The following is a 27,122-nucleotide window of genomic DNA, read 5'->3' on the forward strand; positions in this document are numbered from 1 at the left end:
GCACATCACTCCCTCTGATGTTTAGGTAGCACAATAAGTAATTCTGCTTTTGTTTATTTTATTTTATTTGAGGAAACTTGCCATGCACACTTTGCGTGACAGCAGTTTATGAGACAAAAGCTTCATGGGAGCCAGTCTCCTGCTCCTGCATTGTCCCCTTGGCATTCCCTAACTCAGAGGTAGTCCAGATATGTCACTTGCAAACTCACGTGCTAGGTGCCCACCAAGATATGATTTATTAACAGCTAGATAAAATTGGACATTGCTCTCTGACCTTTACCAATGTTCCAACATCTTAGCCAAACCCTGGATTGGAATTTCGTAAAGAATGTTACCCATCTAAACTAATTTCCTTTTGCATTGTGGGTAGGGCATTGAAGTTTACAGAATGGGAGACTTATCCTAGGGCAAGGCCAAGTAGAATCCTCATTCTCAGTTACCTACTGCAGCTGAGCCACTCCTAGGAATTAGCAAGAAAAAGACAACAAGTCTTTACTAACCCAGAAGATTAGCATAGTGGGTGGTTTACTAAGGATGGGGGGGACCTTGAGCTGAGTGTGTGTGTGTAAGACAGCCTGCAGCAGTCAGTATTGAGCATTCGAGATTCGAAATTCTAGATTCGAGATTTGAGCCTCTACCCTCCTGGCTGGCACACCCGCAGCCCCCCGGGACTCCAGCGGGGCCCATACAGCCTGAGCATGCTTGGAACCCGGGGGTGCTGCACCAGTCCAAAGGAGATGGCTGCTGTTTTAGATCCAGTGTATTTTAGATGGCCTCTGAGGTACCCTGACCACTAAGCTGCCAGATTTTTCATCTCTCTTTTGCAATGACTGTAAAAGCCTCATGCCATTTTTTGAGAAATACATTCAGATACCACACTTATTTGTGTCGACTCTATTTATCACACGCCAAATCCCTTGTCCACCTGGCCAGAACTCTCATCCCACGGAACAAGGGCTCCCTGCAAGAAACCCCGGTCCATGGCAGAGACTGTTTCCATTGACTGCCTTGTTCTAAACTCTGGGCTTGGATCTGTGTCCTAATCACAGAAGGGCCACTCCTGGGCCTTTTGAAGAAGAAGGCCACTAAGGGAACCAAGAATGCACATTTGGTGTTGGCTTTGAGTCTGACATTGGCTAGCATTTTCTAGGCTGTGCAAGTGAAGTGGATCAGATTTCTATGATCTGTTGGAGCCAGGAAATAAATTCCTCCATGAAAGTGGTGGTACTATTCCCAAATTCAACAAATCAACAACAAGCTAAGAACAAGTGAGCTAAAGGGGTACTTATGTGCAGTGCCATTTTCACAGAATATTATTTATGTACAGTGTCATTGTCACTGAATATTACTGGTAGCATTCCCATTGTCCCAGTTTCTGTGGGCAAATGAAGAGTTTTTCCTCTTGACCACTTGTAATCACCTTCATTCTAGAAAACCATGCTTCTATGAACTGAATGGAAATAGCAATAAAACAGTAACACAATCATATCTGATATCTCTAGCCCTTCAGAATTGGAAATACACACATTTATTTAATCTCCTTACTGTTCATGGCACCATAGCCACATGTACATGTTAAGATGAGATGTGGTATCATTTTAGCAGAATATCCTGGAACAAAGTGATATTGTAAAGCACAAGTATGATGCAATGTACTAGAAATCAGTTTTATTATACTATATATAAAGGGCTTCTTAGTATGGGATAATGATAGGCTTTGCATGGATCATCAATACCAATGGCTACCAACCCACTCACGGCAATAGAATGGTCATAAATCCCAGCCAAAGATCCTTCTGGGAACTTTGGAAATAAAGGAATTAACCATATTTATAAATATTGTTTGCAAAGTATAGAGGACAGGGTGTTTTGAGATAGCTTTTCCAGCTTTAATAAGGAAGGGCAAATAAAGGTCCCCTTTCTCCAGGATGCCACCCCCTCACCCCCCTGTAGCTCAAGATGGCCTGAAACTTGTGTAATTTATACAGCTTAGCCTGGCCTTGAATTTGTGCTGAGCTGCCTCAGGTGATCCACCAGATTCCTTAAAAAATTAACAGTAGCAAAATATCAGACTAAATTGCTGGCTCTAAATTTGCAAAACAAGCTCCATCACACTGCCCTGGCCATATTAGTCTTGCTGTATCTCTGTAATTAAATCATTAGACATAATAGAAATGGCATTTTGTCATTTAAAATGAACAAAAGACAATACCTTTCAGATAACTTTTTAGAGTCATAAAGAAAGGAGTAGCCCAGAAGGATAAAGTACTGATGTTCTTTCAGGATGGTGCTTAACATTTTTCCTTGATATTGAGTTTAGTGTCTTATCTTCATCCTAGTTTCTCTCTGTGTCTCTTTCTCTATCCTTCTCTCTGTATCTCTTTCTATGTATATATCTATCTCTTTCTATGTATGTATCTATCTCTATCTTTCCCCCTCTCTATCTCTCTCAGAGAACTGTAGTCTAGTTTTGGAAATTAGTAAGCAGTATAGAAAATAGTGCAGTGAAATACCCATCAGCCATATTCATCAATACATTTCATTGTTTGGGATCCTTAGACTTCTCATAACATTGGCCAAGTCTCCTTTAGTATGTATTTACCTAATAACTTTCATTATTATATTCATATTTGTGCAACGCCTGCTAGAATGTGTTAATACTCAAGCACTTGAATTTTCTAATTTTAGACTCATTCCAAAGTTATGCAGTTTTAAAATTATTCTGTATAGAGCCATGCACTGTAAGTATGAGGTGAATCATTCAAGTCCTACAAATGTTGCCACTGATAGTTACCTCCTCCACACTCTCCTCCTCTCTTCTGGACTAGCTTGATACAAGTCTGATTCCTACCAAAGACTCTGCAGCTTGACTAAGTGTGTAAAGATCCAGGTTAGCTACCTTTGTTACTGTTCCAGGTACCCCACCATTCTGGTAGCCCAAGCTCTATGGCTGATTCACAGGGTCCTTCATCCCACTTCCAAAATCTCTCCCTCCTTTGGAGATTCAACAGATTCTTATCCACGTCTTACCACAGACACCACAGACAACTTAGAGACCCAAAACTCTGCCACATTCCTGAATAGAAAACCCTAAAGCTGCCTCTTTGGCTTTGAAATAATGAATAGTCCACACGTTGAAGGGAAAAATTTTCCAAGCTCCATGACCATGGCACTGAAAGTATCAAGGTATACTGGACAGGTAGAAGATCTGGGACAGAAGCTATAATCTAAAATATCAGACAAAAATGGAAGTTGACATTCCAGTCCTGATATGGACCAGCCCCCTCCTGATCATTGCAAATTCCTCTGTTGAAAAAAGAAAGGTAAATTGAACACCAAAATAATAATAAAAGTGTTGGGTCCCTCAGCTGCAAGACACCAGAGCTTGTGACCAGAGACTCAACTCACGCCTGTTGTGCCTGAAACAAAGGCTCTCTACTCTGAGTTCCGCCTTCGATGATTCCAGAGGAAACTGCTGGCTGGCACGTATACAGCCTGAGGACATCTGTTGTTGACCTCCTCCACCACTGAGGACTGTGCATCCAGCCACTCCCTGGAGTCTAGACCTGCAGGACGCCCTGATTCTCCACCTTCAGCCCAGCAGCCAGCTTCCCTTGGACTTCCTCCTTGACTTTGTTCGGACTCTTCCTGACTCCTCCCGAATTCCTTATGTTATTCAAATGTCATTGTAACCTAGAGATTCAGTTTTGCTCTCTTGTATATAAATGCTGAACCCCCAAAGTAAAGGAGAGCCTTGATTAGAAACCCCCAACTTGGCTTCATGTCCTTTTGTTCTCGAACTCTGTGTTTTAGGTCTCCTTTCTCCCTTCGGTGGAGACAGAACCGGTTCATGAAACTGCGGAACAGTTTCAAAAAGAAGAAATCTCAACACAGAAATGAAGTAAACATAAAAAAACAGGACTTGGATGACCCACAACTGTCAACCTAGACTATTATACCCAGGAAAAGTATTATTTAACTTTATTTGCAGCAAAAATATCTATTTAAATTTACATCCAGCAAATGTATTTATTTAAATTTACACCCAGCAAAAGTATCCATTTAAATTGAAGAATAAATAAAAACAGATTACATCAATTTATGACTAATAAGCCAGGTCTAAAGAAAATACTAGATTAAATACTTTCAATTGAAGAGGGATAAATACACCCAAGAGGTTTCAGGAAACAAACAGTGCCATGACAGGTAATCAAAAGAGCTCTGAAAACAAGAATGACAAAATCAACAAAACATCAGGAATTAATACATATCTTTGATTAATAACTGAGCATCAGTACTCTTAATTCCCTAATAAGAGACATAGACTAACAGATTGTATTAAAAAACAAGATCCATCTATCTATTTCCTGACTCCAAAAATCATTTCTCAGTATTAACAACAAATACATCTTTAGAGTAAAAGGAAATGCAAACAGGAAACAAGCATGTAAAGCTAGTCTACTATCTGACATATAAAACTTCAACTCAATTAGTCAAAAGAGATAAAGATGGATACTTCATAACCATTAAGTAGAAAATCTACTAATAGGATATTACAATCCTAAGCATACATGCAGCATACACAGGGTTATTCATGAACATAAAAACAATTTTAGATATAAACTCATAGAATAACACCAATACAGTCATAATCTGTGATTTCAATACCCCACTCTCATCAATAGGTCATCCAGGAAAAAAAATATGAACTGAGAAATTCAGGTATTAAATGAAATAATCAAATGGACCTAACATATAAGTTGAGAACCCAAACACTAAGGAATACCCTTTTTCTTAGCAACCCATGTAACTCTTTCCATGATTCACCACATATTTGGAACAGAACAAAGCAAGTCTCAATAAACATAGAAAAATTGAAGTAATACCCTGCACTCTATCTGACTACAATGGAACAAAGATGGATATCAAAAGCAATAGAAACTACAGAAAGTGTACAAACTCATGGAGACTAAAAACATACCGCTAAATAATAATTGTGCCAACAATCAATCAAGAAGGAAATTCAAAAGATTCCTAGAATTGAATGAAAATGACCCAATATAGTAAAATGTATAGGACACAATGAAGGTGGTCTTATGAGAAATATTTATTACATTATGTGCCTACATCAAAAATTATGATATCTCAATTAACAACTTAATGATGTAATGGAGAGCCTTGAAAAACCATGAATAAACAAACCAAAAGGTAGATAGGAAACAATAACCCAAATCAGGGTTGAAACTAATGAAAAAAACAGATAAACAAAAAAACAACAATACAAAGATTTAAGTCCTAGGTGAGAAGAAATGAAACTTTCAAAGGGAGAGCTAGGTCAGCGCTTATAGCTTCCTTTTAATGATTGTATTTCTTTCTTTTTCTTTCTTTTTTTTTTGATAGAAGTTACAGTACTTATGTTATTTTTTATGTACTTTCATTCTTAGCAAAATTATGAATTTTTATAACTTAACAAAATACATTTTTAATTTTCATCCAATATATGGTTTATCAGTTTTTTTTATCATAGGTGTCTATCTGGTTTGTCATTAGTTGATAATCTCTACAAGCTATCGATGAGACAGCTCCACAAATGCCCAAGGTCCATCACATTCATTTGCTCTCTCAGAAATAGATCATGCCAACCAGGATTCCTGGTACCTCATAGGGGGAAGCAGTATTAAAAGACTATAATATAGGTGGTCTTAAAGTGACTTAGAGTTTATGCTTAGAGAAAATATCTTCGTTCTTCATGAACAGAATGTGGGAAAACTGATCAAACTAGAATAGCCAAACACAGGTGGTCCTCAAGTTGGTTAATGCTCAGAATCAGTTGGGAAACCTAACAAATTCAAGGTCTCTAGCCTCAGCTAAGACATGTCGAAAATTAGGCTCAGAGATAAATCCAAAATATGAGTAAGAGCATCAGAAAAGGTGACATTAAACACAGTGCCAGGTCATAGCTGCTAAGTGCCCCCATTTCAGGATCTTGGCTTCTAGTACAATAGATAATGAGTTTCTTATTGTTTCAACATAGTAAATTAAAACACACACACACAATTCTATGTAAGAATTATTAATTATTTAATTATGTAATCTGTTTCTTCAGTTTTCTATGTATCTGTATGCATATAGGTTTGTAGAGATAATTATCTGTTTAAAAACAGAACCATAAGCAGATAATATGATGCTATATCATCTTTCTCTGTTTTGGGATCTTATTCTCCAACACCCTCTCCAGCTGCTATATGCTATCCTATTTGACTTCTCTATTTATTTATTTATTTACAAGATTCATCATACTTTTGTGTTTTTTTAATTTTAAAACTTGTACCAGTTTTTATCAATAATATTATGCGATAGTGCTAGTGGTAGTGGTGTAGTGAGTATGATGTGTATTGGAGTAGATGAGTATGTGCTATAGTGCACATGTGAAGCTCAAAAGATGACTTTGGCCTAACAGCCTAAAAATTTCCACTATGGGTTTGGGCGGAGCAAACTGAGATCATTAAGCTTGCTAGAGAAGCTATTTACACACTAAGCTATCTCATGGCCCTTCTAATATTATTATAGTTGTTGGCAGAGTCCCATAATGCAGCCTAGGCTATCCTTGAACCTGCTTCAATCTCTACAGTGCTTGGGTGGTAGGCATGTACCACCATGCCCTACTGTCTTCAGATCTTGGTGAAAATGACAATAACACAGTGGTTGTCTTCCTGGAAAATTCTTTGCATGCTTTATTAATGGTGAATATTACAAAAAAGTCTAAGAAATGTGATGACTGATTAAAGGTAGAAATTGAATAATCTCTTGTGAGAGCCCAGAATTTTATCAGAACTTCCTATCCCTTTGAAGTATGGGCAAGTATGAAGGCACATGGAAATGAAGTGAGTGTTTCTGGAGAGGGGAAGTATTGAGAATTCTTTTAAGAGAGTCATAAGTTTGCCTTCCACGTGTAGGTCAAATAACAAATGTAACTTTCAAACATGCTGCTTCAAAAGGTAGCACCATATGACAATATTTAACAGCACAATGGGGAAGATTCAACACAAAATTTTGTATATTTCTTTGTGAGATGGAGAGCTCAGAAATGACTTTTAATTATGTGAGTAAAGAATTTTGAACTCTGGATGTTTTCTAATCTTGACTGAAACAATCAAGACATCTGTTTGTTCTGGACAAGAGAATTAGACTGTGCATTAATACAGAAAATTTCTATAATGGATTACACAGTTGTTAACCACTCACTATGTGTTAAGCAATAGATTGTTTACACATCCGAGAAGGTTCTATCTCTGCTTCAAGGATCATGTTCTCCACCAGGCTAATAGAATCTACATGTGCTAATTTGGTGTTCATGGTCCTGTCAGGTACAGTAAACATAAACACCCTGAGTTGGATAAAAGAGCAATCCCCTCTTCACACAGACATAAGTCATTCCTTGAAATAGAATGCAAAAGGAAAGGAGGCCAACTAAAAGAATCAGTAAGAGAAAACCCAATGAATAACCTGTCTGAAATCCATTAGATTGTTCTGTTACCAAATGAGGCCAAGCAGCAGCAGACATTATCTGTGTTTCTAGAACCCACTGGGTGGTCCAATTGTAAAGTGTTCACAGTCACCCTGAGTGGCATTAAGTTCTTGTCAGTGAAGTGGCCATGTTTTACCGAGATACAACATTCCCTCTTGGCATGAAGAGAATGGATAAAGCAAAGGAATTAAAGCTCTAAAGAGCTAATACTAAGGTAGCTACACTATCAGTACTTGTGAAAACACATAATACTTGGCCAAGTATATAATCTCCTTAATGTGCACGGATGCAAATCCTGTAGTGACAATTTGAAGTGTCACTTCACTGTATATGGGAGATTTCTGTTCCACTCTTGGGTCATGGCTTCCCAAGACTGCATTTATTGTTATTGTGAAATATCACCAAAAGTTCAATGATGTCGCTCTGAAAGTACAATGAATGAGCATCAAATGATTCAATTAATATTCAGAGTGGTGACTTAATAGACCTTGGGTAGAATAGCCTGTCTTCACTGTCATGAGCCTTATTTCAGCACAAGCAGTGTTTTCGATAAGCAGTGTTTGACTTCTGCTTGTTTTACACAGTCATAACCTCTCGGGCATGATCATGCATCCCAAGCTTATGGCTTCACATCTTTTGGTGACAAAGAATATGATGCATGGAAGACAGCAGCTGTCTATGAAGACTGGCAGGTCCCACTCACCTGGACCTGCTCTGAAGTAATCCATGGTTCAGTGAAAATTGTTTATCACTGAACAGTACTACAGTGGGCAGGAGCATGTGCGCCTTCTTATAAAGCTTTTTGAGGATGAAACCGTTCAGACTCTTGTAAAGATCCATGTAATGGATTCACGTAGCCATCCAAAGAGGATAATTCCTTAATTCTCAGAGTATTCAGTTTTCAATATACTGTTTTGTCATATGTGTTGTGGTTGGAGTTGGAACTTTCCCCCCAGAGGCTTGTACGGGAGCAGGGATAGGAGGTGGTTGCCAGCTTATGGGCTTTCAGGAACTGATTCTATCATGGCATTGGATCCCTTGGAACTGGAGTTACAGACCACTGTTTGCTTCTATATTGGTGCTGGGAACTGAATCTGAGTCCTCTGCAAGACTGGCAACTTCTCACCACTGAACCATTTCTCTAGTCTCTTGATTTCTTTCTCATGAGAAGATAAAAAATTCTAAGTCTATGAACATGCAGAGATTTCTAGATTAATAGAGCACAGTAAAGATGAAACATCAAATTTATAAAGTTGGGATATAGTAACCATAACATATGTCTAATACCAAAGGCAGCCTTTGTGATCTAACCCTCAGGGATCCTGGAGCTTATTGAACTCCAGAAACTTCATTCAGAATATTAATGGTAGTTAATGCATAGAGAGGCTTCAACAACCCCTAACAATTCTGTTCCCTTGTCAGAAGATTTAATTTTTTAATGAGATGAACATTAAATCATTTTATTACATAAGTAGAACACAAGTTCCTGAAGTAGATGAGAAAATTTTGGAACCTACTTGTTACACTAAGTAATATTTTTAGTAAAAGTCTCACAAAATAGGCGTCAGTGTTTGTTCAGAGTGGATTTAGAAAGTTTGAAATAATTTCTTATAGGCAGTTAACCTCTACTTCTTAGCTTGTATTTTTTTTCTTTCTTTTCCCTCTAACCATATCATGAAAATAGAATCCAGCAGCCTGCCTGTGTTTTTGGCACACTTGGCATTAATTAGGGCACTCAGCAGACTCCCAAGATGGATTCACCAGCTGTAAATATTCCTTCAGGGCTCCCGTTCTTGTCAGATGCAAATTGTAACATCTTGGCACATGTATCTTGTCCTCTGGAAGATTTCAGGGTTCACAAAGTGAAAATGCAAACGACTTCCGTCCTTGGTCATTAAGGCCAGCAGGAGCTCAATGTCCCTGCCATTTTCGCAGAGGTTTCTCATTAACAGAGCACACAGTCAAACTGGGGCTCAGTCAGTCCAGAGGGCAATGATTCCTTTCTCCTTTTAATTATAATGTGGCTTTTCTAAAGCAGCTTTGGAGGAATCACAACCTGTCCGGTCCCCAACAAGCATTGCAGTCCACTGCTCAGGCCTGGACTAACTGCTACCTACGCTCTTCTGCATTGCAATTGCCACTTCTCTGTTCAAAAATAACCAATCACAGAAAGCCAAGTGGTACCAACAGAACCCCCTCTCTCCAACTCAACAGGCAAACACAGAAGCTTATGTGGGCCACCTCAGTTTGTCTGCCCTGGTTTAGATAGAAAGCAATCAGACTGCCTGCATACACACCATAGCTCTCCTTTCACAAGTGTTTAAGAGAGAAAGAAAACTTGGGTTGTACAGGAACACCTGCAGAAATACCAGAAGAGGAGGAGGACAGACAGACTAAAAGCTAGAGCAGTCAGTACTGGGCACGATGACTGTGGCACTCAGAGTTGCTCCACATAGTAGGAAGGCAACACTATCAATCTCTTGGACCATGATTGTATCCAGTGATTTCAGCCACTGCTCAGAGTGGGACCCAATTCATCCCTACATCATGAGGGCCCCACAAAGGGTAAATGCCAAGGGCCTGGGTTCCTTCTACTGCACCAAAACCAAAGAAACAAAGTCAGCCTTCAGTGTCCATCTCAGCCTCTTCTTCCATTAAATCCCCTTATTACCTTGGCTGTGTCCCATTTGATTCTGATAGATACTGAACACACACACACTTATATACATATATACACATATATCATACACATATATACACATATATACATTGTATACATACATAGATACACACATATATACATATATACATATGTACATACATGCATACAAACACATATGCTATGTTGTAATGTTTTAAGTTGTGTATATATATTTAGAAGTGATATTAAGATTTAACTTAGGGCAATCATTGTATCTATTACATTATAGTTCAACAATTTCTTTGTGATTAAAGCAATCAAAATTCTTCCCTTTGTTCTGAGACCTGCACTGCATTATGAAAGGTATCCGCCTGGCTGTGTCAGGAAAACAAGGAGCTTATTCTCCTTCCAAACTACACCACAGCACCCAGGCCAGCCTTTCCCTCTCCCCTTCTCCTCTCCTCCTCTGTTAATCCCAACTCTACTTTCAACTGGCATGAGAACAACCCATGGGCTCAGTTGTCACATGTTGATGTGCATCTTTTAAACTGATATCTTAAAATAGAAAAAAATTCTGACAGAATAGAAACTAGAAACTAAAACAGCTTTATATCCTCTTTCATGACTCCCGTGTCCCTTTACCTGTATCACATCCTCCCTCAGCAGCCAATATTACCCTCCCTTGGTCTCCTTTCTAAATTTTAGATGGTACCCATCCTGAGTCTTGATTAGATATATACATGCACTCATTCTAGGCTAGGATCCATCTGAGAATAAACTAGCAGGTTTTGTTTTGTTTTTCTGAGTTGGGATAACCTTGATTAATATAACTTCCAGGTTCCTCTGTTTCCCTGAGAATTTCCTGGTTTTGATGTTCTTTACAGCTGAGTAACATTCCATTTTGTATCCGTCCCACATTTTCATTAGCCATTCATCAGCGGGGGACTTCCAGGCTGCTTCCATTCCTTGCTATAATAAATAGATCAGCAGTAGACAGGGACGTAAACATAACTTTTTGGTACAATATGGAGTTCTCTGGGTACATGCCCAGAGTAGCATGTCTGAGTCGTAGTGTAGTTATATTTTTATATTTATTGAGGTGCCTCCAACGTGCTTTCCTCAATGGCTGCAGTACTCTGTTCTCCCCCCAGCAGTTAATGAGTACACTCATTCTTCTCTAACCTTTGGTATCACATTTCTTGATCATAGCCATTCTTGTTGGTATGAGGTCAAAACTCTCAGTAGTTGTAATTCACATTTCTTTATTGCTAGGAATGTTGAACATTTTAAATATGGGGTTATTGGTCCTTTGCATCTCTTCCTTTGAATTCTGCCAATATCATGAGCTTATTCTTTGACTGGCAATTTTATTTCCTTGATGCTTAGCTTTTGCAGTTCTTTGTAAATTGTTATATCGGCCCCTGGTCTAACATACAGCTGGTGAAGATGTCCTGCATCCCATGAGTGATTTGCTTCCCTGGAAGTATCCTTTTCTATGCAGGGACATTCTCAGTTTCATGTTGTCTCATTTATTGATACCTGGGGCTGGTCCCTATGTTAGTGATGCTCTCTGCAGAAAACTCTTGCCCATGCCACACAGTCTTCAAGAGGATTCCCTGTGTTTTCCTCTGGCAGTCTTACTGTTTATCTTTGATTCACTTTAAGTTGATTGTTTTTGTACAAGATGGAAGACTCAAGTCTAACTTGATTTTCCTACAGGTGGCGATCCAGGTTTCCTTAGAACCATTTGTTACACAGGTCGCTGTTTGCCTCCTTCACCACTAACTGGGTGTCCATAGCTTGGTCTGTTAATTACTGGGTCATCTATTCTCCTCCATTGACCTATTTCTTTGCAAATTCCAGGCTTTCTCACTGCGGTTCTGTAATAATTCACATTAGGACACCTCCAGTTATGTTCATATTCCTTAGGACTGCTTTGGCTGCTCATCTTCTTCTGTAGTTCTACTGGAATTCCTGAGTTGCTCCTTTCTAGATCTGGGAAGTATGACATCAGAATTTTGATGGATATTGCACTGAATCTGTTTGTTCAATTTGGTACAGTATTCATTTTCATAATATTAATTCTGCTAATACAGGATCATGGAAAATCTTTGCACTATCTAGCGTCCTCTTCTCTTCCTCTCCCTCCTTTTCCTCCTCCTCCTCTTATTCTTCCTCCTTCTCTTCTTCCTCCTCCTCCTTTTCCTCCTCCTCCGCCTTTATGGTAGATATGTGAATGGGACAGTCTGGGTACTGAAGCTGTGAGAACCATTTTTGTATTACAAAAGAACCCAACATGTATTAATCTTTTGAGATGGTGATTGTGAAGTTGGATTTTCTTTTCAAAATTTTACTGACCATTTGTGCATCAGGAATTAGACACAAACGGTCATGGAAGACATTTGATTGGCACATGGATGGTGAAAGCCATTTGTCAAGCTGTCAAAAGCATCTTGTTTCACATGTAAAGAGCAACCCTTGTAACTCGTCAGCTCTTATATGACCCACTTAGAAAAAAAACGATGTAAATAATTTTATTTTTAGGAAAGGGGCTTTGTAACCTAACAATTTTCCCTTTTATCTTCTGTTTAAAGCTATATTAAACCAATCTATTATCATGTTATTCAATATAAACCATAAAGTATGCTTTATAATAAAGTATATTTTTTCTGAGAACCTGGTTCCTCTTATTATGTTCTGCCCTTGTCAATACATTTACTATATATTAGATAGCTAAATTTTAAAGGTGAGAGAGCTGGGTGAGAAGACACATGCATGTTATCCCAGGACTCAGGAGACTAAGGCAGAAGGATTGCACATTTGATGATAGTCTGGCTTATACAGTGACAACCTATCTCAAAAACAAGGGTAGGATGGAAGGAAGGAAGGGAGGGAGGAAGGAAGGAAGGAAGGAAGGAAGGAAGGAAGGAAGGAAGGAAAAAAGGAAGGGGAACCATGGAAACCTAAAAGTAAAGAAGGGTAGATATACCGTTTCTTTAATGTCCTTGACAGACTGCCTGCCTGACTGGTCCTCCCTAACTCTTTTCATGACATTCCACCTTTATTGGGTTAAGGAACCAGTGCACATAGTTTCCATACCCCAGGAAAACTGTAGCCTGTTATCCATATGCAGTTATTTATTAACATTTTCCTGCCAAATGTGAAAAATAAGAGCTGAAGTGTTGCAAGGGCCGCTTTTACATGTGAAAACAAGACTCTTTTGACAGCTTGACAAATAGCCATCACCATCCATGGGCTAGGCATGGGAGGTGCAAAATGTACCTGACCTACTTGCATTTGATGAGTGAACTCTCAGAAGGGTAAACAGAAATGTTACAAGTAATTACAGGACAGTGTACCACGGCTGCTGGGAAGAGAGCAAGGGCTGAGTAGCTCTGTTTTTAGAGTCCTGTGCAGGCTTCTTGGAAAGCAACACAGCACTGTTTTCCTTCCTGTCTCTTGGGGTCCCCAAAAGTCAGTCAAGCAATATCCTCAATGCTCTCCACAAACATCTTACATTTTTACTTCTATAATGAAAAATGATACTCTAGTAGAAATTTCTGTGATGAAAGAAAAATTAAATCTCTGGCTGATTCCTAATGTGTTTTTAATAATCTGATGCAATATCAACTCTAACATACTTTAGCATGACTGCCAAAAGTTTTATTATTTTGTAGAAGGTTCTTGCAAGAAGATCTCCTTAAAGCTGTCCAAAACCCCCAAGAAATTCACACCCTCTGGTTTAAAGTCATTAGCATGCAAAACACACTTCTCAAGTACTTGAGATTTGATTTGGGAGTAAAATGAAGATTGTGTCTGAGGCCTATCATGTTAGCTCATTAGCAGGCCTCCATGACTGGTTTGTAGTTGGCTGGTCTGAGCTAATCTGTGGCCCCAGAATCAACCTCCTCTTGTACTACATCTGGGACTGGCAAACCATTATTGATAAGAATGGTTCTCTAACAATTGTGGTGAATCTACAAATGGTGTGGGACCAGACTGCAAGTCTTTACATACCATTGATTTCAATTTCTTTTGCATTTGTCTATATCTATAGCCTTCTAATCTATACCTATATATCTATATCTTCTATTTTTACATTCATAAGTTGAAGTTCAATAGTTTATCCTGGCTTGTAGTGTTTCATCACAACTAGTCTCTTCTGTAGGGTGCTCAGCTCTAAATGAGATATATATTTTTTATTTTTTCCTCCTGAGGCTTTAGAGGTCATTATATAAGAGTAGACAAAAGAAGTAAGAGCCAGAAGGAGTAGACGGCTATAACCGATGTGTAACCCATGACATGTGTGTTACTCTATACGTGAACTCACAGCTGCTAGGACAAGACTTGCACAAGGTCAAGCATCCCAGCCTGCATCAGGGAGGAGCTCATGAAGTCCCCCCACCCCTGCTAACAGAGGAGTGCTGTATGACTGCCATAAGAGGAACAGCTGGTTTTCTTCCGAGACAGATGCCCTGGGAGTCTCCCATGTTCTAAAAGATGGTCCTACATCCATGCACACATAGGCAGAACTGCATAGACTCTGGATTTTAATTAAAAAGGAAAACAGGAAGTTGAGAGGGAAAAGTGGTTGGAGGTTAGGGAAGAAGTCATAGGGCAGGGTAGGGGGAAGTGGAATTGATCAAAACAAATTCATGTATGAAATTCTCACACCATAAAATGAGCTTAGAAGAAGTTTCTACCAAGCCTGGAGAGAAATAGTTACATAGTAAGATAATAGTTTATGTAAATGTAGTAACTTTTTAAGTATACTAGAATAGTGAGGCTTGAAAATTCTGAACAAAGTTAACAAAGGTTTTTAAGTTTTATATTTCTACTTCCACATCTCGTGGTGTGTGTGTGTGTGTGTGTGTGTGTGTGTGTGTGTGTGTGTCAGAGGACAACTTGCAGGAGTCTGTTCTCTCCTTCTACCATGTGGCTCTGAGGGATTGAACTCAGGTCGTCAGGCTTGGTGCCATGCACCTTTATCCAAATGAGCTTCCCATCAGTCAAACATTTAATATTTGAAATTAAAAAATGGAAAACCATATGATATAAAGTTGACCTGCCAAACTTAACTGTTTGACTGCAATTAACCATAGACATGACTTTATAAGACCCCAACATAAGAATATGCCTACTTGACAAGGAAAATGTTTAGATGGATTAGAATAGTTGTTCTTCCTCCAACCCTTGAATTGAAGCTATGGAAGGAGATAGTTCTTAGGCAAGACTTCTCAGTTGCTCATATAGCATCATGTTGTCTCTTCACTTGTGGTGAACACATGGGCACTGTCCGTATTACAGAGCTAATGGCAAACCCAGCAGGGTAAGGCACAGAAGAGGGCTTGGTGGGCACAGACATTCATAGGTCTGCTGGCTTCATTCACACCAATTCCAGATGCCATGACACTGGACACTGACTTGCAAACTGATAGGTCATGTCACTTTTGCCCTGGTCTCCTGGTGTTCTCTCCGTGCAGCAAGGATAAGAGTCCCTAAATCAGACATGTTCTCCATCGCTCCAGGATTACATTGCATTATCAGTATTCCCCAGGGACCTGTCAGAAGTACAAGTTGTTAGTCTCTGCCCCAGGCCACAGAGGTGGAGCTCAGTATCCTATGAGTTCATAAGCCTGAGGGTGATCCTGGGGAGCCCCAAGATGAAGAAGCAGAGCTCCTTCCAGTGCCTTGACTTCTTATTAGCCTTAATGTTTGGAATCTTCAACTGGCTCCCTTTTCCTGAGGGTAAATCCCAGAACCAGGGAGGCCCAGCAAGACCTTGCCGCTATCAGCCACACTCTGCCCTTAACTGTTAACTGTTCTCCTCTCTTTCTAAACACTGTTCTACCTCAGGTTCATGGGCCTTTAGAAGGCCTCTGTCTGAGCTGTCAGAAATGATGCTCCCTCTTCATGTCCACCCCAAATGTGCACATATCTCAGAGGAACCTGAAGACTCCATTTTTTTCCTGCTAAATATTCCACAGGGAACACTCTTGCTAGTGAGTCATCTTTCACTGTGAACCCCCTGCTTGAGTGTGCCCAGTGTGGGGAAGCTTTCTTCTGTTTGTTTTCCTGCTATATCCCAGTGCCTGGACAAGTGCGTGGCACAGAGTTGGGATCCAGTGCCTGTGAGTTTACATGATTAGTTTTGTGGTAATGTTAGTGGAGAGTCCTGCTTTTCCAGACCCTGTGGCTTCATTTTATTTTCAGGAGGTGATGGATGGCCTCTCATTCAGGAAACACAAACAACATGTAAACTTAATTCAGACACATGGACTCCAAGGCCAAAAATAGCTCATTCAACATTCACATTCCAAGTTTGTAACATAATATATATTGTATTCACTGAGCATATTTTGAGCAATCCTTTTTCTTTTTTTCTTTTTTTAAATTTTAACTGTCTAGGGCAGTGCTACTCAATTCCTTTCCTGGACTGCATTATCAGTATTCCCCAGGGACCTGTCAGAAGTACAAGTTCTTAGTCTCTGCCCCAGGCCACAGAGGTGGAGCTCAGTATCCTATGAATTCATAAGCCTGTGGGTGATCCTGGGGAGGCCCAAGATGAAGAACCAGAGCTCCTTCCAGTGCCTTGACTTCTTATTAGCCTTAATGTTCTATACCCTCAGGTACTGTGAACTTAAGATAAGGACAGAAGTGGTGGCCCCCAGAGAAACAGGTTGATTCGAAGAAACAGAAAGGATCATAGAAGCATCCCAAGACACTGATTATGAGTGAATTCTAAAGGCAAAGAGAAATCTGTGAGCTGTTTCCAAACAAACAGGGTGCCCTGTGGCAGCTTCAGTGTGACATCACTGGAAGACACAGCCAATGGTAGGCAGGTGTCCTTGGGAAGACACCATTTTGGAGTCAGTGTAAGTATGATGGAGTTCCTGATATAACCCTGTTACAGGGGCATGTGATGGTGGGGCTGGGCATGGAGTAGTCTCTCATAGACTTTTAAAATTCTTTAAAGTTTAGAGCTGTGTACACAGAGTTTTCTAGTGAGACTTGTCTCAACTATCCTTTGGATCCCAAGTGACTTCACTGAAACATTGACAAGTTCCATGGTACAAATAGTATAAGTGTGGTTTATGTAAATCATCATTATATGACCTCTCTTAGATTAGATACCATGTCCTGCCTATAAATACCTGAAAGGCACACTCTTGGACTACAGACATTTTTTGTTATAGAGAGTTAAACTAATTTTTCTTGAAAAAAAAGAAGAGGAGGAAAGAGAAGAGAAGAGAAGAGAAGAGAAGAGAAGAGAAGAGAAGAGAAGAGAAGAGAAGAGAAGAGAGAAAAAAAATAAAATCTGGCTCTTCACTCTGTTCCGCTCATGCACAGTGACTATAAAGGCAGGCAGAAAGTTGGTGTCTCTGCCTTCATTTTGCATCTGTCTCCTTTACTGCCTTATAATAGTGGATAGGATTCCTGCTCAACTCTGCATGCAGACATGATGCTCACATGAGGACTGGCCAGACCTAGTGGCTCATCCTTCTCCTTCAAGCTTGAAGACAAAGAGCGGGCAATGAAGGGACACACCACCAGCATATTACTCAGTGGATTTCTTTCTGGATGCAGACCACGAGAATGGTATCACCCTCCTTGTGTTCTAGACACAGCACAGCCCTACAGGCAGCTCACCCTTTCCTGTCACAGGTTCCTAAGTAAAACCAATTATTCCTTGAAAGGAACCATGAAGCTCCTATCCCTGCTCACCAAGGAAGCAGGAGCTAGTATCTCACCATACAGACAGAACTGGCCCTGGAATTATAGGACTTCTCCAGGGTTTCACAGAGCCAGTCCTGAGAACCAGCAAGGCTGATTAATTAATTCTTGTCTACTATGGCCCCTGCTCCAACTCCTCCTCTATTTATACTTGAGGCTCACAATAGAATCCTGAAGTCAGATCTGAGGATGTGGCTCCCGTTTTCACACTACAACCACAATGACTAAATCCATTCCTTGATTTTCAGCATGGCTTTCTTGCTTTGGTTTCTGGATTAAAGGGCCAGTCAGCCCTCCCACCCCACCCCAATTGCTTCTAATGCTGTTTTCAGTTAAATGTAGGTGGTGAGAGAGTAAACACAGACTGTAGTAAACTGAATAAGGTATTTAGTATAGATAGATGATAGATAGATAGATAAATAGATAGATAGATAGATAGATAGATAGATAGATAGATAGATAGATAGACAGACAGACAGACAGATAGATAGATAGATAGATGATTATTTTGCTCTTATTCTTGTTGAGAAAATTAGTAGAAAGCTTGGGTTTTGCTCAAAAATATAAATAAGTATATATTTTATTTTTTAGAAAGTTTGAGTATCACATTACAGAATTAGTTGATTGATCTACTAATATAATAAACTGATTTGGTCAATAAACATCTGAAAACTAGAGAGAATAAACTCTCAACCATGCCTACTTTGCACAAAACATATATGGTCAACCTTTTGTTCATTAAACAACCATTTGTAACTCACAAATTAAAAAAATCTTAACTCTGTGATTTGTGGATTTGCTAATATGACATATTCAGACCATTTGTTTTAGCTATGAAATCACTATAGGTGCTCCCCACCATACCTTATAGTCAGCTATTCTATCTATTTTTCACAATCTCATACATGACTGCCACAGTCATGTGTACAGCTGTCACAGAAGGTGCATCTTTTGAGGTTCTCTCATGTCCAGGAAGCCCTGGCATTGCTGTCTGTAGCAGGATCAATAGACTGACATCTGCAGGGTTATGTAGAAACTACCAAAAAGCTTACACCTTACCCATCACTGCATCCTGCAATCTCTATGATTTTTAACCCACATTGTTTGATTGTTGGTCAAAATATGAGCATTTTGCAGTCCTAATTTCTTAAGACACTTTCCCTACTACCTGGGGTTTTATCTGCTGTTTATGTTGCTCATGTGTCCATCAAACTGGTCAGCACCATAATTCCCACCAGAACTAACTGCTTGTTTTCTGAGGATCAACCCTCACATATTTATTTGGCCTCAGACCCTTTCTTTCCTGAGGTAAATTCTTCAGCAGGACTTGTAGTCTGAGGGCAGACAAGCCTGTGCAGGCTTTGAAGGCTGTCTAAATACTGTCCTTGAGCAATAGTTTTTTGGGATGTGTATGTTAAGCTGTAATCAAGGCATTGTCCTTGGCATTAGGCCACTGCTCCACTGTCCCTATTCTCTTACTTCCCTTGGGAGCCATTCTGGTGGCTGCAATCATGTAGCAAACCTTGGCTCTCTTTAATTTTCAGACCTCTTTGTCCTGGGTGTCCCTTCCTTTAGGAGATGAGTTCACATTTGTTTGTCATGGTTAGGGTCTGTATCTCTAACCTCTGGGGCAATCCATTCTTCTATGCAACTACAGCTGGGAGCTGTGCTCTTGTTTACTACAAGACCATTCATGGTCTTAAAAATCAACTAGACGGCATGCATTCATTTTAACAAGGGGCATTTCTATTGTTTTAAGCTTCTATCTTTCTGGCCTCAGGATCCTGATGCTGAAAAAACATGCTAGTTCAGGCCTAACTGTATCTATGTGGGTGAAGAAATAAACTAATCTAGAGAGTCAATTATTGGTTTTTACCTGTATGCATAGCCAAAATTACTACTGTTCTACGATTACTCATTCATATTAGATAATAAAAGCTCAAGGAACTATATCAAGATCATCAATGTAACAAAATGATGACTGTGAGCTAGGATATGACTCTCTGGACCTTTCCTATCCCTAACATGGTATTAAGACACGAGACCCTTGGAACCTCAGGAATGGGATTAATGCCCTAAAAATGAATTCATGAATGATCAGTACAATAAGACAAGAGAATATTTCACCTGGAATGTATAGAAGCCCAGATAATATGTACCTCAAGATATGTTTCTGGCATGAGGATTATCTGAGCCCCTCTTGAAGAGTCAGGGAGCCCAGAATCTGCTTTTTTCCCTAAGGCTTGGAATCCCTTCTGCACCATGAAGGTGTGCTCCTCATCTCCTCTGTGAGAGACACCAGCAAGATGTCTTCTGAGGAACAGAAGCCAGGCCCTTCCAGATTTCACCTCCTGGGACCTCCATTTCAAATTGTCCAGCCTTCGGGACTGGGAGGAAGACAGCCCCATGCACTAGACATGCCCAGGCCTGAGCATTTGCTGCTAGATAAATTCGCTGATGCACCTTCACCTATTTACAAAGAGAAATGCTTGAAATGAGATGTAAGAGGCCTCTCATGCCACTGAGTATACTGACATCATGACCTGAGGTCAGAGAGTATGAAAAAGAAATAAAAACTGAGAAATATCCTTGCCTTTTAAAATCTTCTCTACATCATTGAAAACAGTCAAGGAGGAGACAGTTAAGAAAGTAAGAAATTATAAAAAAGCAAAAGTATGAGGCAGACATATGTGCACCTAGTTGTATACCAGCCCCTAACATAGCTTGTCACATGTCTTTAACACCCCACCTCCTCAAAGGAGACACATAGAACTTAGTGTTCATGGCCTAAGCATCATCAGCATCCCTTATGTCTACTCTGTAATGACCTCTGCTTTATTGTACTTGCTACTACATGTACTACCCTCACTGTCTACAATTGTACTTCCTCAGGATGTCCCTTTATGGTGACTTAAGAGATTCCAGCCACAAATATACAATAAACCAAGTTGACCAAAGGATACTGGCCAACTCTCTGGAGAGTCGCTTAACAAACATGTTCAGTAGCTGTAAGTAGAATCACAGTAGTTACCTGAACCTCTGGCTGCTTCTGAATCACTCTTGCTGTCTGTGTCCAGAATGACTGCCAGCCCCACGGAGTCTGCTGGCAGGATATGGCTGCTGAGGTCTACTCGCGTCAAGCTCCTGGGCTCCCATACGGTACCCTCTGAGGTGCTCTGGGGTTTGTCCCCTCCAGATGCATTTGTTTCATGACTTTTCCTCTGTAGTCTCTGTACTATGTGTACAATACTTTGTTGTTCCAGGTCACAGTTCTGTGTAGGGGCCAAGCAGAAACACAAGAAAATGAAAAGCATACGTAAGTAGAGCTTAAATTGTCCTCTGTGCTAGAGCATATAAAAATAGTTTAAAGGCTACTTAATAAGTTCAATTCCTACCACGAACAGTGGCACTGAATGGAAAGTAAGGTGTGTTTGATTGACTTATTAACATTTACTCTGCCAGTGGGGCCACAGAAGGTATATATTGCATGTGACAGGCAGGCAATATGGAACTGGGGCTAGACGTAGACAATTGTTAAAAACTATAGGAACATCAGAAGATTGTGAAACTTGGTAGGAAGGCAGATCCTAATGCATCTATAAGTGCCCTGCAAGTAATACTCACTTAAGACCAATTTACCTCTAAAGTACTTTGTCCTTAACTCATTTAATTTAAACACCGGTAGTCATTTCTGCTTTCTAAAAGCACTGAAGGTTATTATCAATTACAGGGTACTTCTACACAGAATCATAATGACTGTGCTTGTGGCAGACTATCCCTTCCTGTCCTTGCTGCTATGGGCAAGCATACTATAGCACCAATGGGGAAGCTGGTGAAGGGTTTGTCTGCCCTTACACCTACCTGTGATTAAAATTGGTAACCACTTACAATAAAATTTTCTATGCTCCTATCTTGTTCTTTACGAACAGGAGCCTGTAAAGTCTAGCATAAAAGTTAAGAGTCCAATATTTGCTAAGGCAAGACCTAGACTATCCTAGGTCAAGTCCTAGTTTAGAGTAAGTAGTAGCTAGAAACACCATTCTTCTGCCTTTTCTAACAGAGCCAGGATCTGGCTCCTCCCTTACTGCCCACATCTCTGTGCTCACTGGTTCATTGCTACCCTCTATCATTGTGAGAATGGTCAATAGATACAATCACATAAAAGACACAGTGCATTCTTCCTTCTCCTGTGCAATCTCTTAACTGTCACGATCAAAACTCTTTGAGAACTGTGACCTCTGCCACTTAACTGAATCCACCACCACGGATATTGCAGCTCGGTGTCTGACTCCTCTAGTCAGAAGATGACTAGAGTGCTAGCATTACAACCTGTTGCCATCCTCCTGCTCTCACCTCTATAATGCTGACAGGTCTGCTCTTCCCTTGTTCCCAGAGTCTCTCCACACTGGCTCTTACTCAAAGTGTCACTATCTGCTACCCTTTTCATCCTCTGTCCTTAAGGCCTCTGTCCCCCCTATTTCTACCAAAGCAGTGCCTGCAAATTTCCACAGCATCTCAAGCACCACCCCCACTCCAATGCTGATTTCCATTCCGTGATATTGATCAGACTTTAGTCACTACACTGAGCTTGTCCTCCCTGCCTTGTTACATCCAGCAAGGTGTCCAGAGTGACTTTTTAGGCCCCAGAAATGCCCTTCTCATCTTCATTGCCTTCAAACTCCCATTGCCACCTACAAGACCTTCATTGTTATGACAACTTGGTAATTATTCCCTATATATCTGGCCTCTGCTTGGTCCAGTCTGCTCGAGAGAAGAAGGTTTGGTGTGTGCATCAAACTATCACATTACTAGTGTGTTTATTCCTTTCTCCTTCCCAGACCTCTGGCAAGCGTTTATGTCCTTGTAGACCATCCTCCACAAGTATCCATGGGCATGTGGTACATTGATAGGTACCCACAATGCTCTTTCCTCATCTTCATCTTATGTTTGGTCATATGGATGGCCCTAGACTACTGATTTTAGCAGATGTGATAGAACTAAGGCTTGGAATGCTTTAGCTTGGCAGATCTGGGGCTCAGGTCCTGTTCACCAATTAGTTGTTTATCTGTCAGTAAAGAAGCCATGAGCTAATTGCTGGGCAGAAGGAATAGGCGGGACTTCTGGGTCCTGGGAGGCAGGCAGAAAGACTCAAGGAGAGGGAGATAGTTTGCCAGGCTTCTGAGAGAGAAAAACCAAGTGGCCATGTGAGATCTTGGGAGAATTGGCCACTCCTACAGTTGGGAGGTTGGAAATGTTTAGCAGGAACTAGATATAACTGAGCAACTAAAGTTTAGGGCAAGTGGAGAGGTACAGAGATAAGAATATTGATAAGGGCATGCTTCTCAAGGTGGGAAATAGTAGTGGCCAGCAATTGTGTCAGAAGGCAAGTTGAAAATGAGCAACCTATGTGTGTTTTTTAACTGGATTTAGGGGACACTGGGTGGGGACTGGTAGTACAGCCCAGCCCATTCCTGGAGCTTAGGTGGGGTAGCAAAGCTACATGTAACACTTAGGTCCTACAACTGAATATTCCTAGAAGCTTTCAGTCTTTCAAATCAGGATTCAGAACCACACATGGAGCCCAGACACAGAAAGAACAAGTACTGACCCAAGTACAGTTGACAATACCTTCAGATGAAGCTAGGCTTAAGCCTCAGGCCCCTGGAGATATGAAGATGTGTAAGAACACAGAACTGTGAGAACTGGTCCTGTGATTCTGTATTTTCTATTTAGAAATAAAAGCAGACAGCACCCTGTTGTGCATTCCTATTGGAGCAGGAGACATCCCATCACCCTGCACCTTGGAATGGGTTCTTATGTAAAACCAGGAACCTCATAACCTATGGCCAGGGTCCTGGCAAACTAAGCACTAAGACCTGAGCACAGTGAAGCACATATGCTTGAGAATGGAGTCATGCAAGGAGGAGGAACAGAGTGGGAGGAGCCCCTCAGAAAAACCATATCCCACACAGGCTTCGTCTCCAGGAGACACAGGCATTCCATCAGGCTTGTTGTGTTCTCCATGTTCAGAACTGAAGTCCCAGAAAAAGAATGGCACCTTTCTCATCAGAGTTCCAAAGCTCTTTGCCTGCTAAAGTCTACTGATCAGAGAGTACACAGCTTAGATAGTGTGTGTGTGTTTGTGTGTGTGTGTGTCTACATGTTTGTGACATGTGGAATTCAAGGTAACTTGGAAAATCTGTAGAGTGGTCACTGCTCAAACCTACATATGTATTATTTAAAGCCTCACACAGAATTTTTAACCTAGGAATGTGGGATTTGACTGGAGGGAAAATTACTGAATAGATGAGTAACTAGATAAGTGACTATGAAGATTTTCTGATCCCTGGTCCTACATGGCTTCATGGAAAGCTGGCAGAACACAGGCTTAAGAATGGCATGGGAAGACTGGTATAGAAAGTACCAATAGACTTGCCTCGTGTGCAAGAGTAGCTTTCCTCCCATTTACTAGTTTCTGTATGACGGGGTAGCTCTCCCTACCTGGTTTATTAGTTTCTCTGTGACAGGGCATCTTTCCCCTTGTATATTAGTTTCTATATGATGGGGGTAGTTTTCCTCCCTTACTAGTTTCTGTATGATGGGGTGGCTTCCTCCTCACACCCCCATTTGTTACTTATGGTATGATAGGGGTATTTTCCCCCATTTATTAGTTTTAAATGATGAGGTATCTCCCCTCACCCCTGTGCTTTAGTTTCCACATTGATAATTATATCACAAGTATCAAAGACTGCTCTGGAGACTGAGAGAAATGTAAAGAAACCTATCATATATCAGTCTTGAAAATGGAAGGGCATGGCCCTACCTTGTTTATGAATGTGCTCTCAGAATTATACTTACTTTTCCACTCCTATGATCCTGATGGAAAACATATAGAGAAGGCAGAAAATGCAAATGGTATAAATGTGGAAATTCTGGCAAAAATCTCGGCTTTCTATGTTCTAAAATAATAATTAAAAAGAATTCCTCTCTGCTCAAGATCTCTTTGGATGGAAGAGGAGCTTGGGAATATTTTCCGAGGCAAACAAGGAAGAAATCCAAGAGATGAGCCATCCTCTTCTCTCATGTCCAGACTTCTCTGGTATTCAGAACACTCAGCAAAGGGATTTCAACAGTTACAGCGGTATTTACAGAACATATTTCTAAGTCTCCATCCATGGTTCTGAGATCTGTAATTGCTTAATTCTTTAACTCTCTCACAGAAAACACTGTTGATCTAGAGGTCCCTTTGCCAGATGGTGTACTTACATGTCATGCCAAAACAGCCCAGAGCCACGCTAATAGCCAATTCCATGGACAGTAATCTAGATAAAGTTCAGCTATGTGGCCATTCCAAGGCCCCAGTAATATGCAGTTCACACGGTAGTCAGACCCTGCCCGCCACCACCCCTGGGTTTCAAGGCTAGAGATTTTAAATAGGAAGAACAACAAGTGGAGTTATCCAGTATGATTGCATAGCCCCTCAGAGTCAAAGCAATCTTCCCATGAACACACTAATATTCTTGGCAAAAAGCAAAACAAAACCATTGCCTAGTAAGCAAAGACAATATAGTCATTTTTTATTTTGTTTATAATAACTTGTTTCCCCAAGAAGAAGGACAGTGGCTGAGTGTTTTATAAGCAAAACAGGTAAGTATTCATCCAGCTGGGCAGATGTTAAATTTCAATCAGGGTAGTAGATCTGTTGGAGACTGAGAGATCCATTAGGGTCTTAAGCTCCCTCCAACAGGTCCTGAGGTATGCTGTTATTGCTCCGGAAAGTAACAACCACCTCCCATCCAGGCAGCCAGAGTCTGAGAACACCCAAAGAGAAGACAAAGCAAGCAAACCCTTCCTAAACCCTTGCTAAAATAGCTCTGTTGTTGGGATCCAACTATTTCAGAGTTTGATACTTTAATTAAGACCTTGGAAAGAGAACCATTTTGAAGACTGGATGATGCTTATCTATAACACAACTCTGCATCTAAGGCCCAGGGATCATTTTGGAAAAGGAAGGCAGAAAGATTGTTAGAGCCAGAGGATCAAGGAGTTTGCTGTGAGACTGTATCCCCTAGAAATGTCAGGAGCTGCACCCTTAGAGTCTCACTAGCATGACTGCCTAAACAGGAGCTGAGCGAGAAGGACACCAATAGACATGCTATCATGGACAGGAGAATGCTCACAAGGCCTCAACACAGGCAGAAAAGTGTACGAAACAGGGCATGAAAAGAGTGGGCAAAAGGGTCTTCCCCAGGGAAGAGCACACCAACTCTCTATCCAATACCAAAGGGTCAACTCTGAAAAGATACAAATAGCAACATTACACAGATAAAGTATCTTCTATTTATGTATTTAGTAACACATATGTGTGTGAGGGTATTTGGGTGAATATTCATATATATGTTAGGAATATGTATGTGTGTAAGTGTGTATGTATCTATGCATGTTTACATATATATGTTAGGAATATGTGTGTGTATATGTATATGTGTGTATATATCCATGTTAGCAATATATGTGTGTGTGTTATATCAGTATAAATATCAAAATGCTAATAAAAAATAGGCCATGGATTTTGAAAAAGATCAGGAGGAATGGAGGGAGGAAGGGGAGGGGGAAATGATCTAATTACACCATAAATTCAAAAATTTATGAAGTAATCGAAAATGTTCTTGAAGTCTGAAGCCTTGAAAAATAAGTGTATTCTCTGACAAGAAAACTTACTGGAAAATAAAGAGTTATAAGCATGTTACCAGACGCTCGACACGGAGCCATGGAGAACAGCCTTGGCCAGTTTCTAAGGAGATGCTGGTACAAGAACAGCATGTCCCCACAGCGTGCTCACACTCTCTGTGGGACTCTCCACCAGTATCTGCTGAGTCTGAGTGGCTCTCCCAAAACTGAGATGCTGAAAATTGATTACCCGTGTGATATCAACAATGGAGGTTCTGCAGGAATCGAGCAAGTCTTCAGGGTGGAGGAGGGGGGATACAGTCAGAAGGCGTGGCATCCTTGTTAGCTGGTGCCTGAGCTTGGGGGTCCCCAAATGTCAGGCCATCAGAAACAAATTTATGTTCTTTATAAATTTTCCTATGTAAGGTATTCATGTAGCCACATAATCTAGTAAGAAACAATCCGTTAATAGGTTAGAACCGTGCTCGGTGCTAATAAAGCTAATTGCACATCATTTATTGTGGCCATTGCTGTTCTCATTTCTACTGT

The 27,122-nt window shown here is 40.4% G+C and overlaps 1 protein-coding gene across 8 annotated transcripts in view; it reads right to left on the minus strand.

Moving 5' to 3' along the window:
- Positions 1 to 27,122, minus strand: part of Prkn (parkin RBR E3 ubiquitin protein ligase) — a 1,238,651-nt gene that overhangs the window by 840,582 nt on the left and 370,947 nt on the right. For all 8 annotated transcript variants that reach the window (XM_031350750.1, XM_031350749.1, XM_031350751.1 and 5 more), the window contains one exon: positions 20,935 to 21,175. In XM_031350750.1, the coding sequence (XP_031206610.1) occupies positions 20,935 to 21,175 (241 nt within the window). The remainder of the gene's footprint in view (positions 1 to 20,934; positions 21,176 to 27,122) is intronic.

Source organism: Mastomys coucha, unplaced genomic scaffold (genome assembly GCF_008632895.1).
Source record: "Mastomys coucha isolate ucsf_1 unplaced genomic scaffold, UCSF_Mcou_1 pScaffold5, whole genome shotgun sequence".
NCBI lineage: Eukaryota > Metazoa > Chordata > Mammalia > Rodentia > Muridae > Mastomys > Mastomys coucha.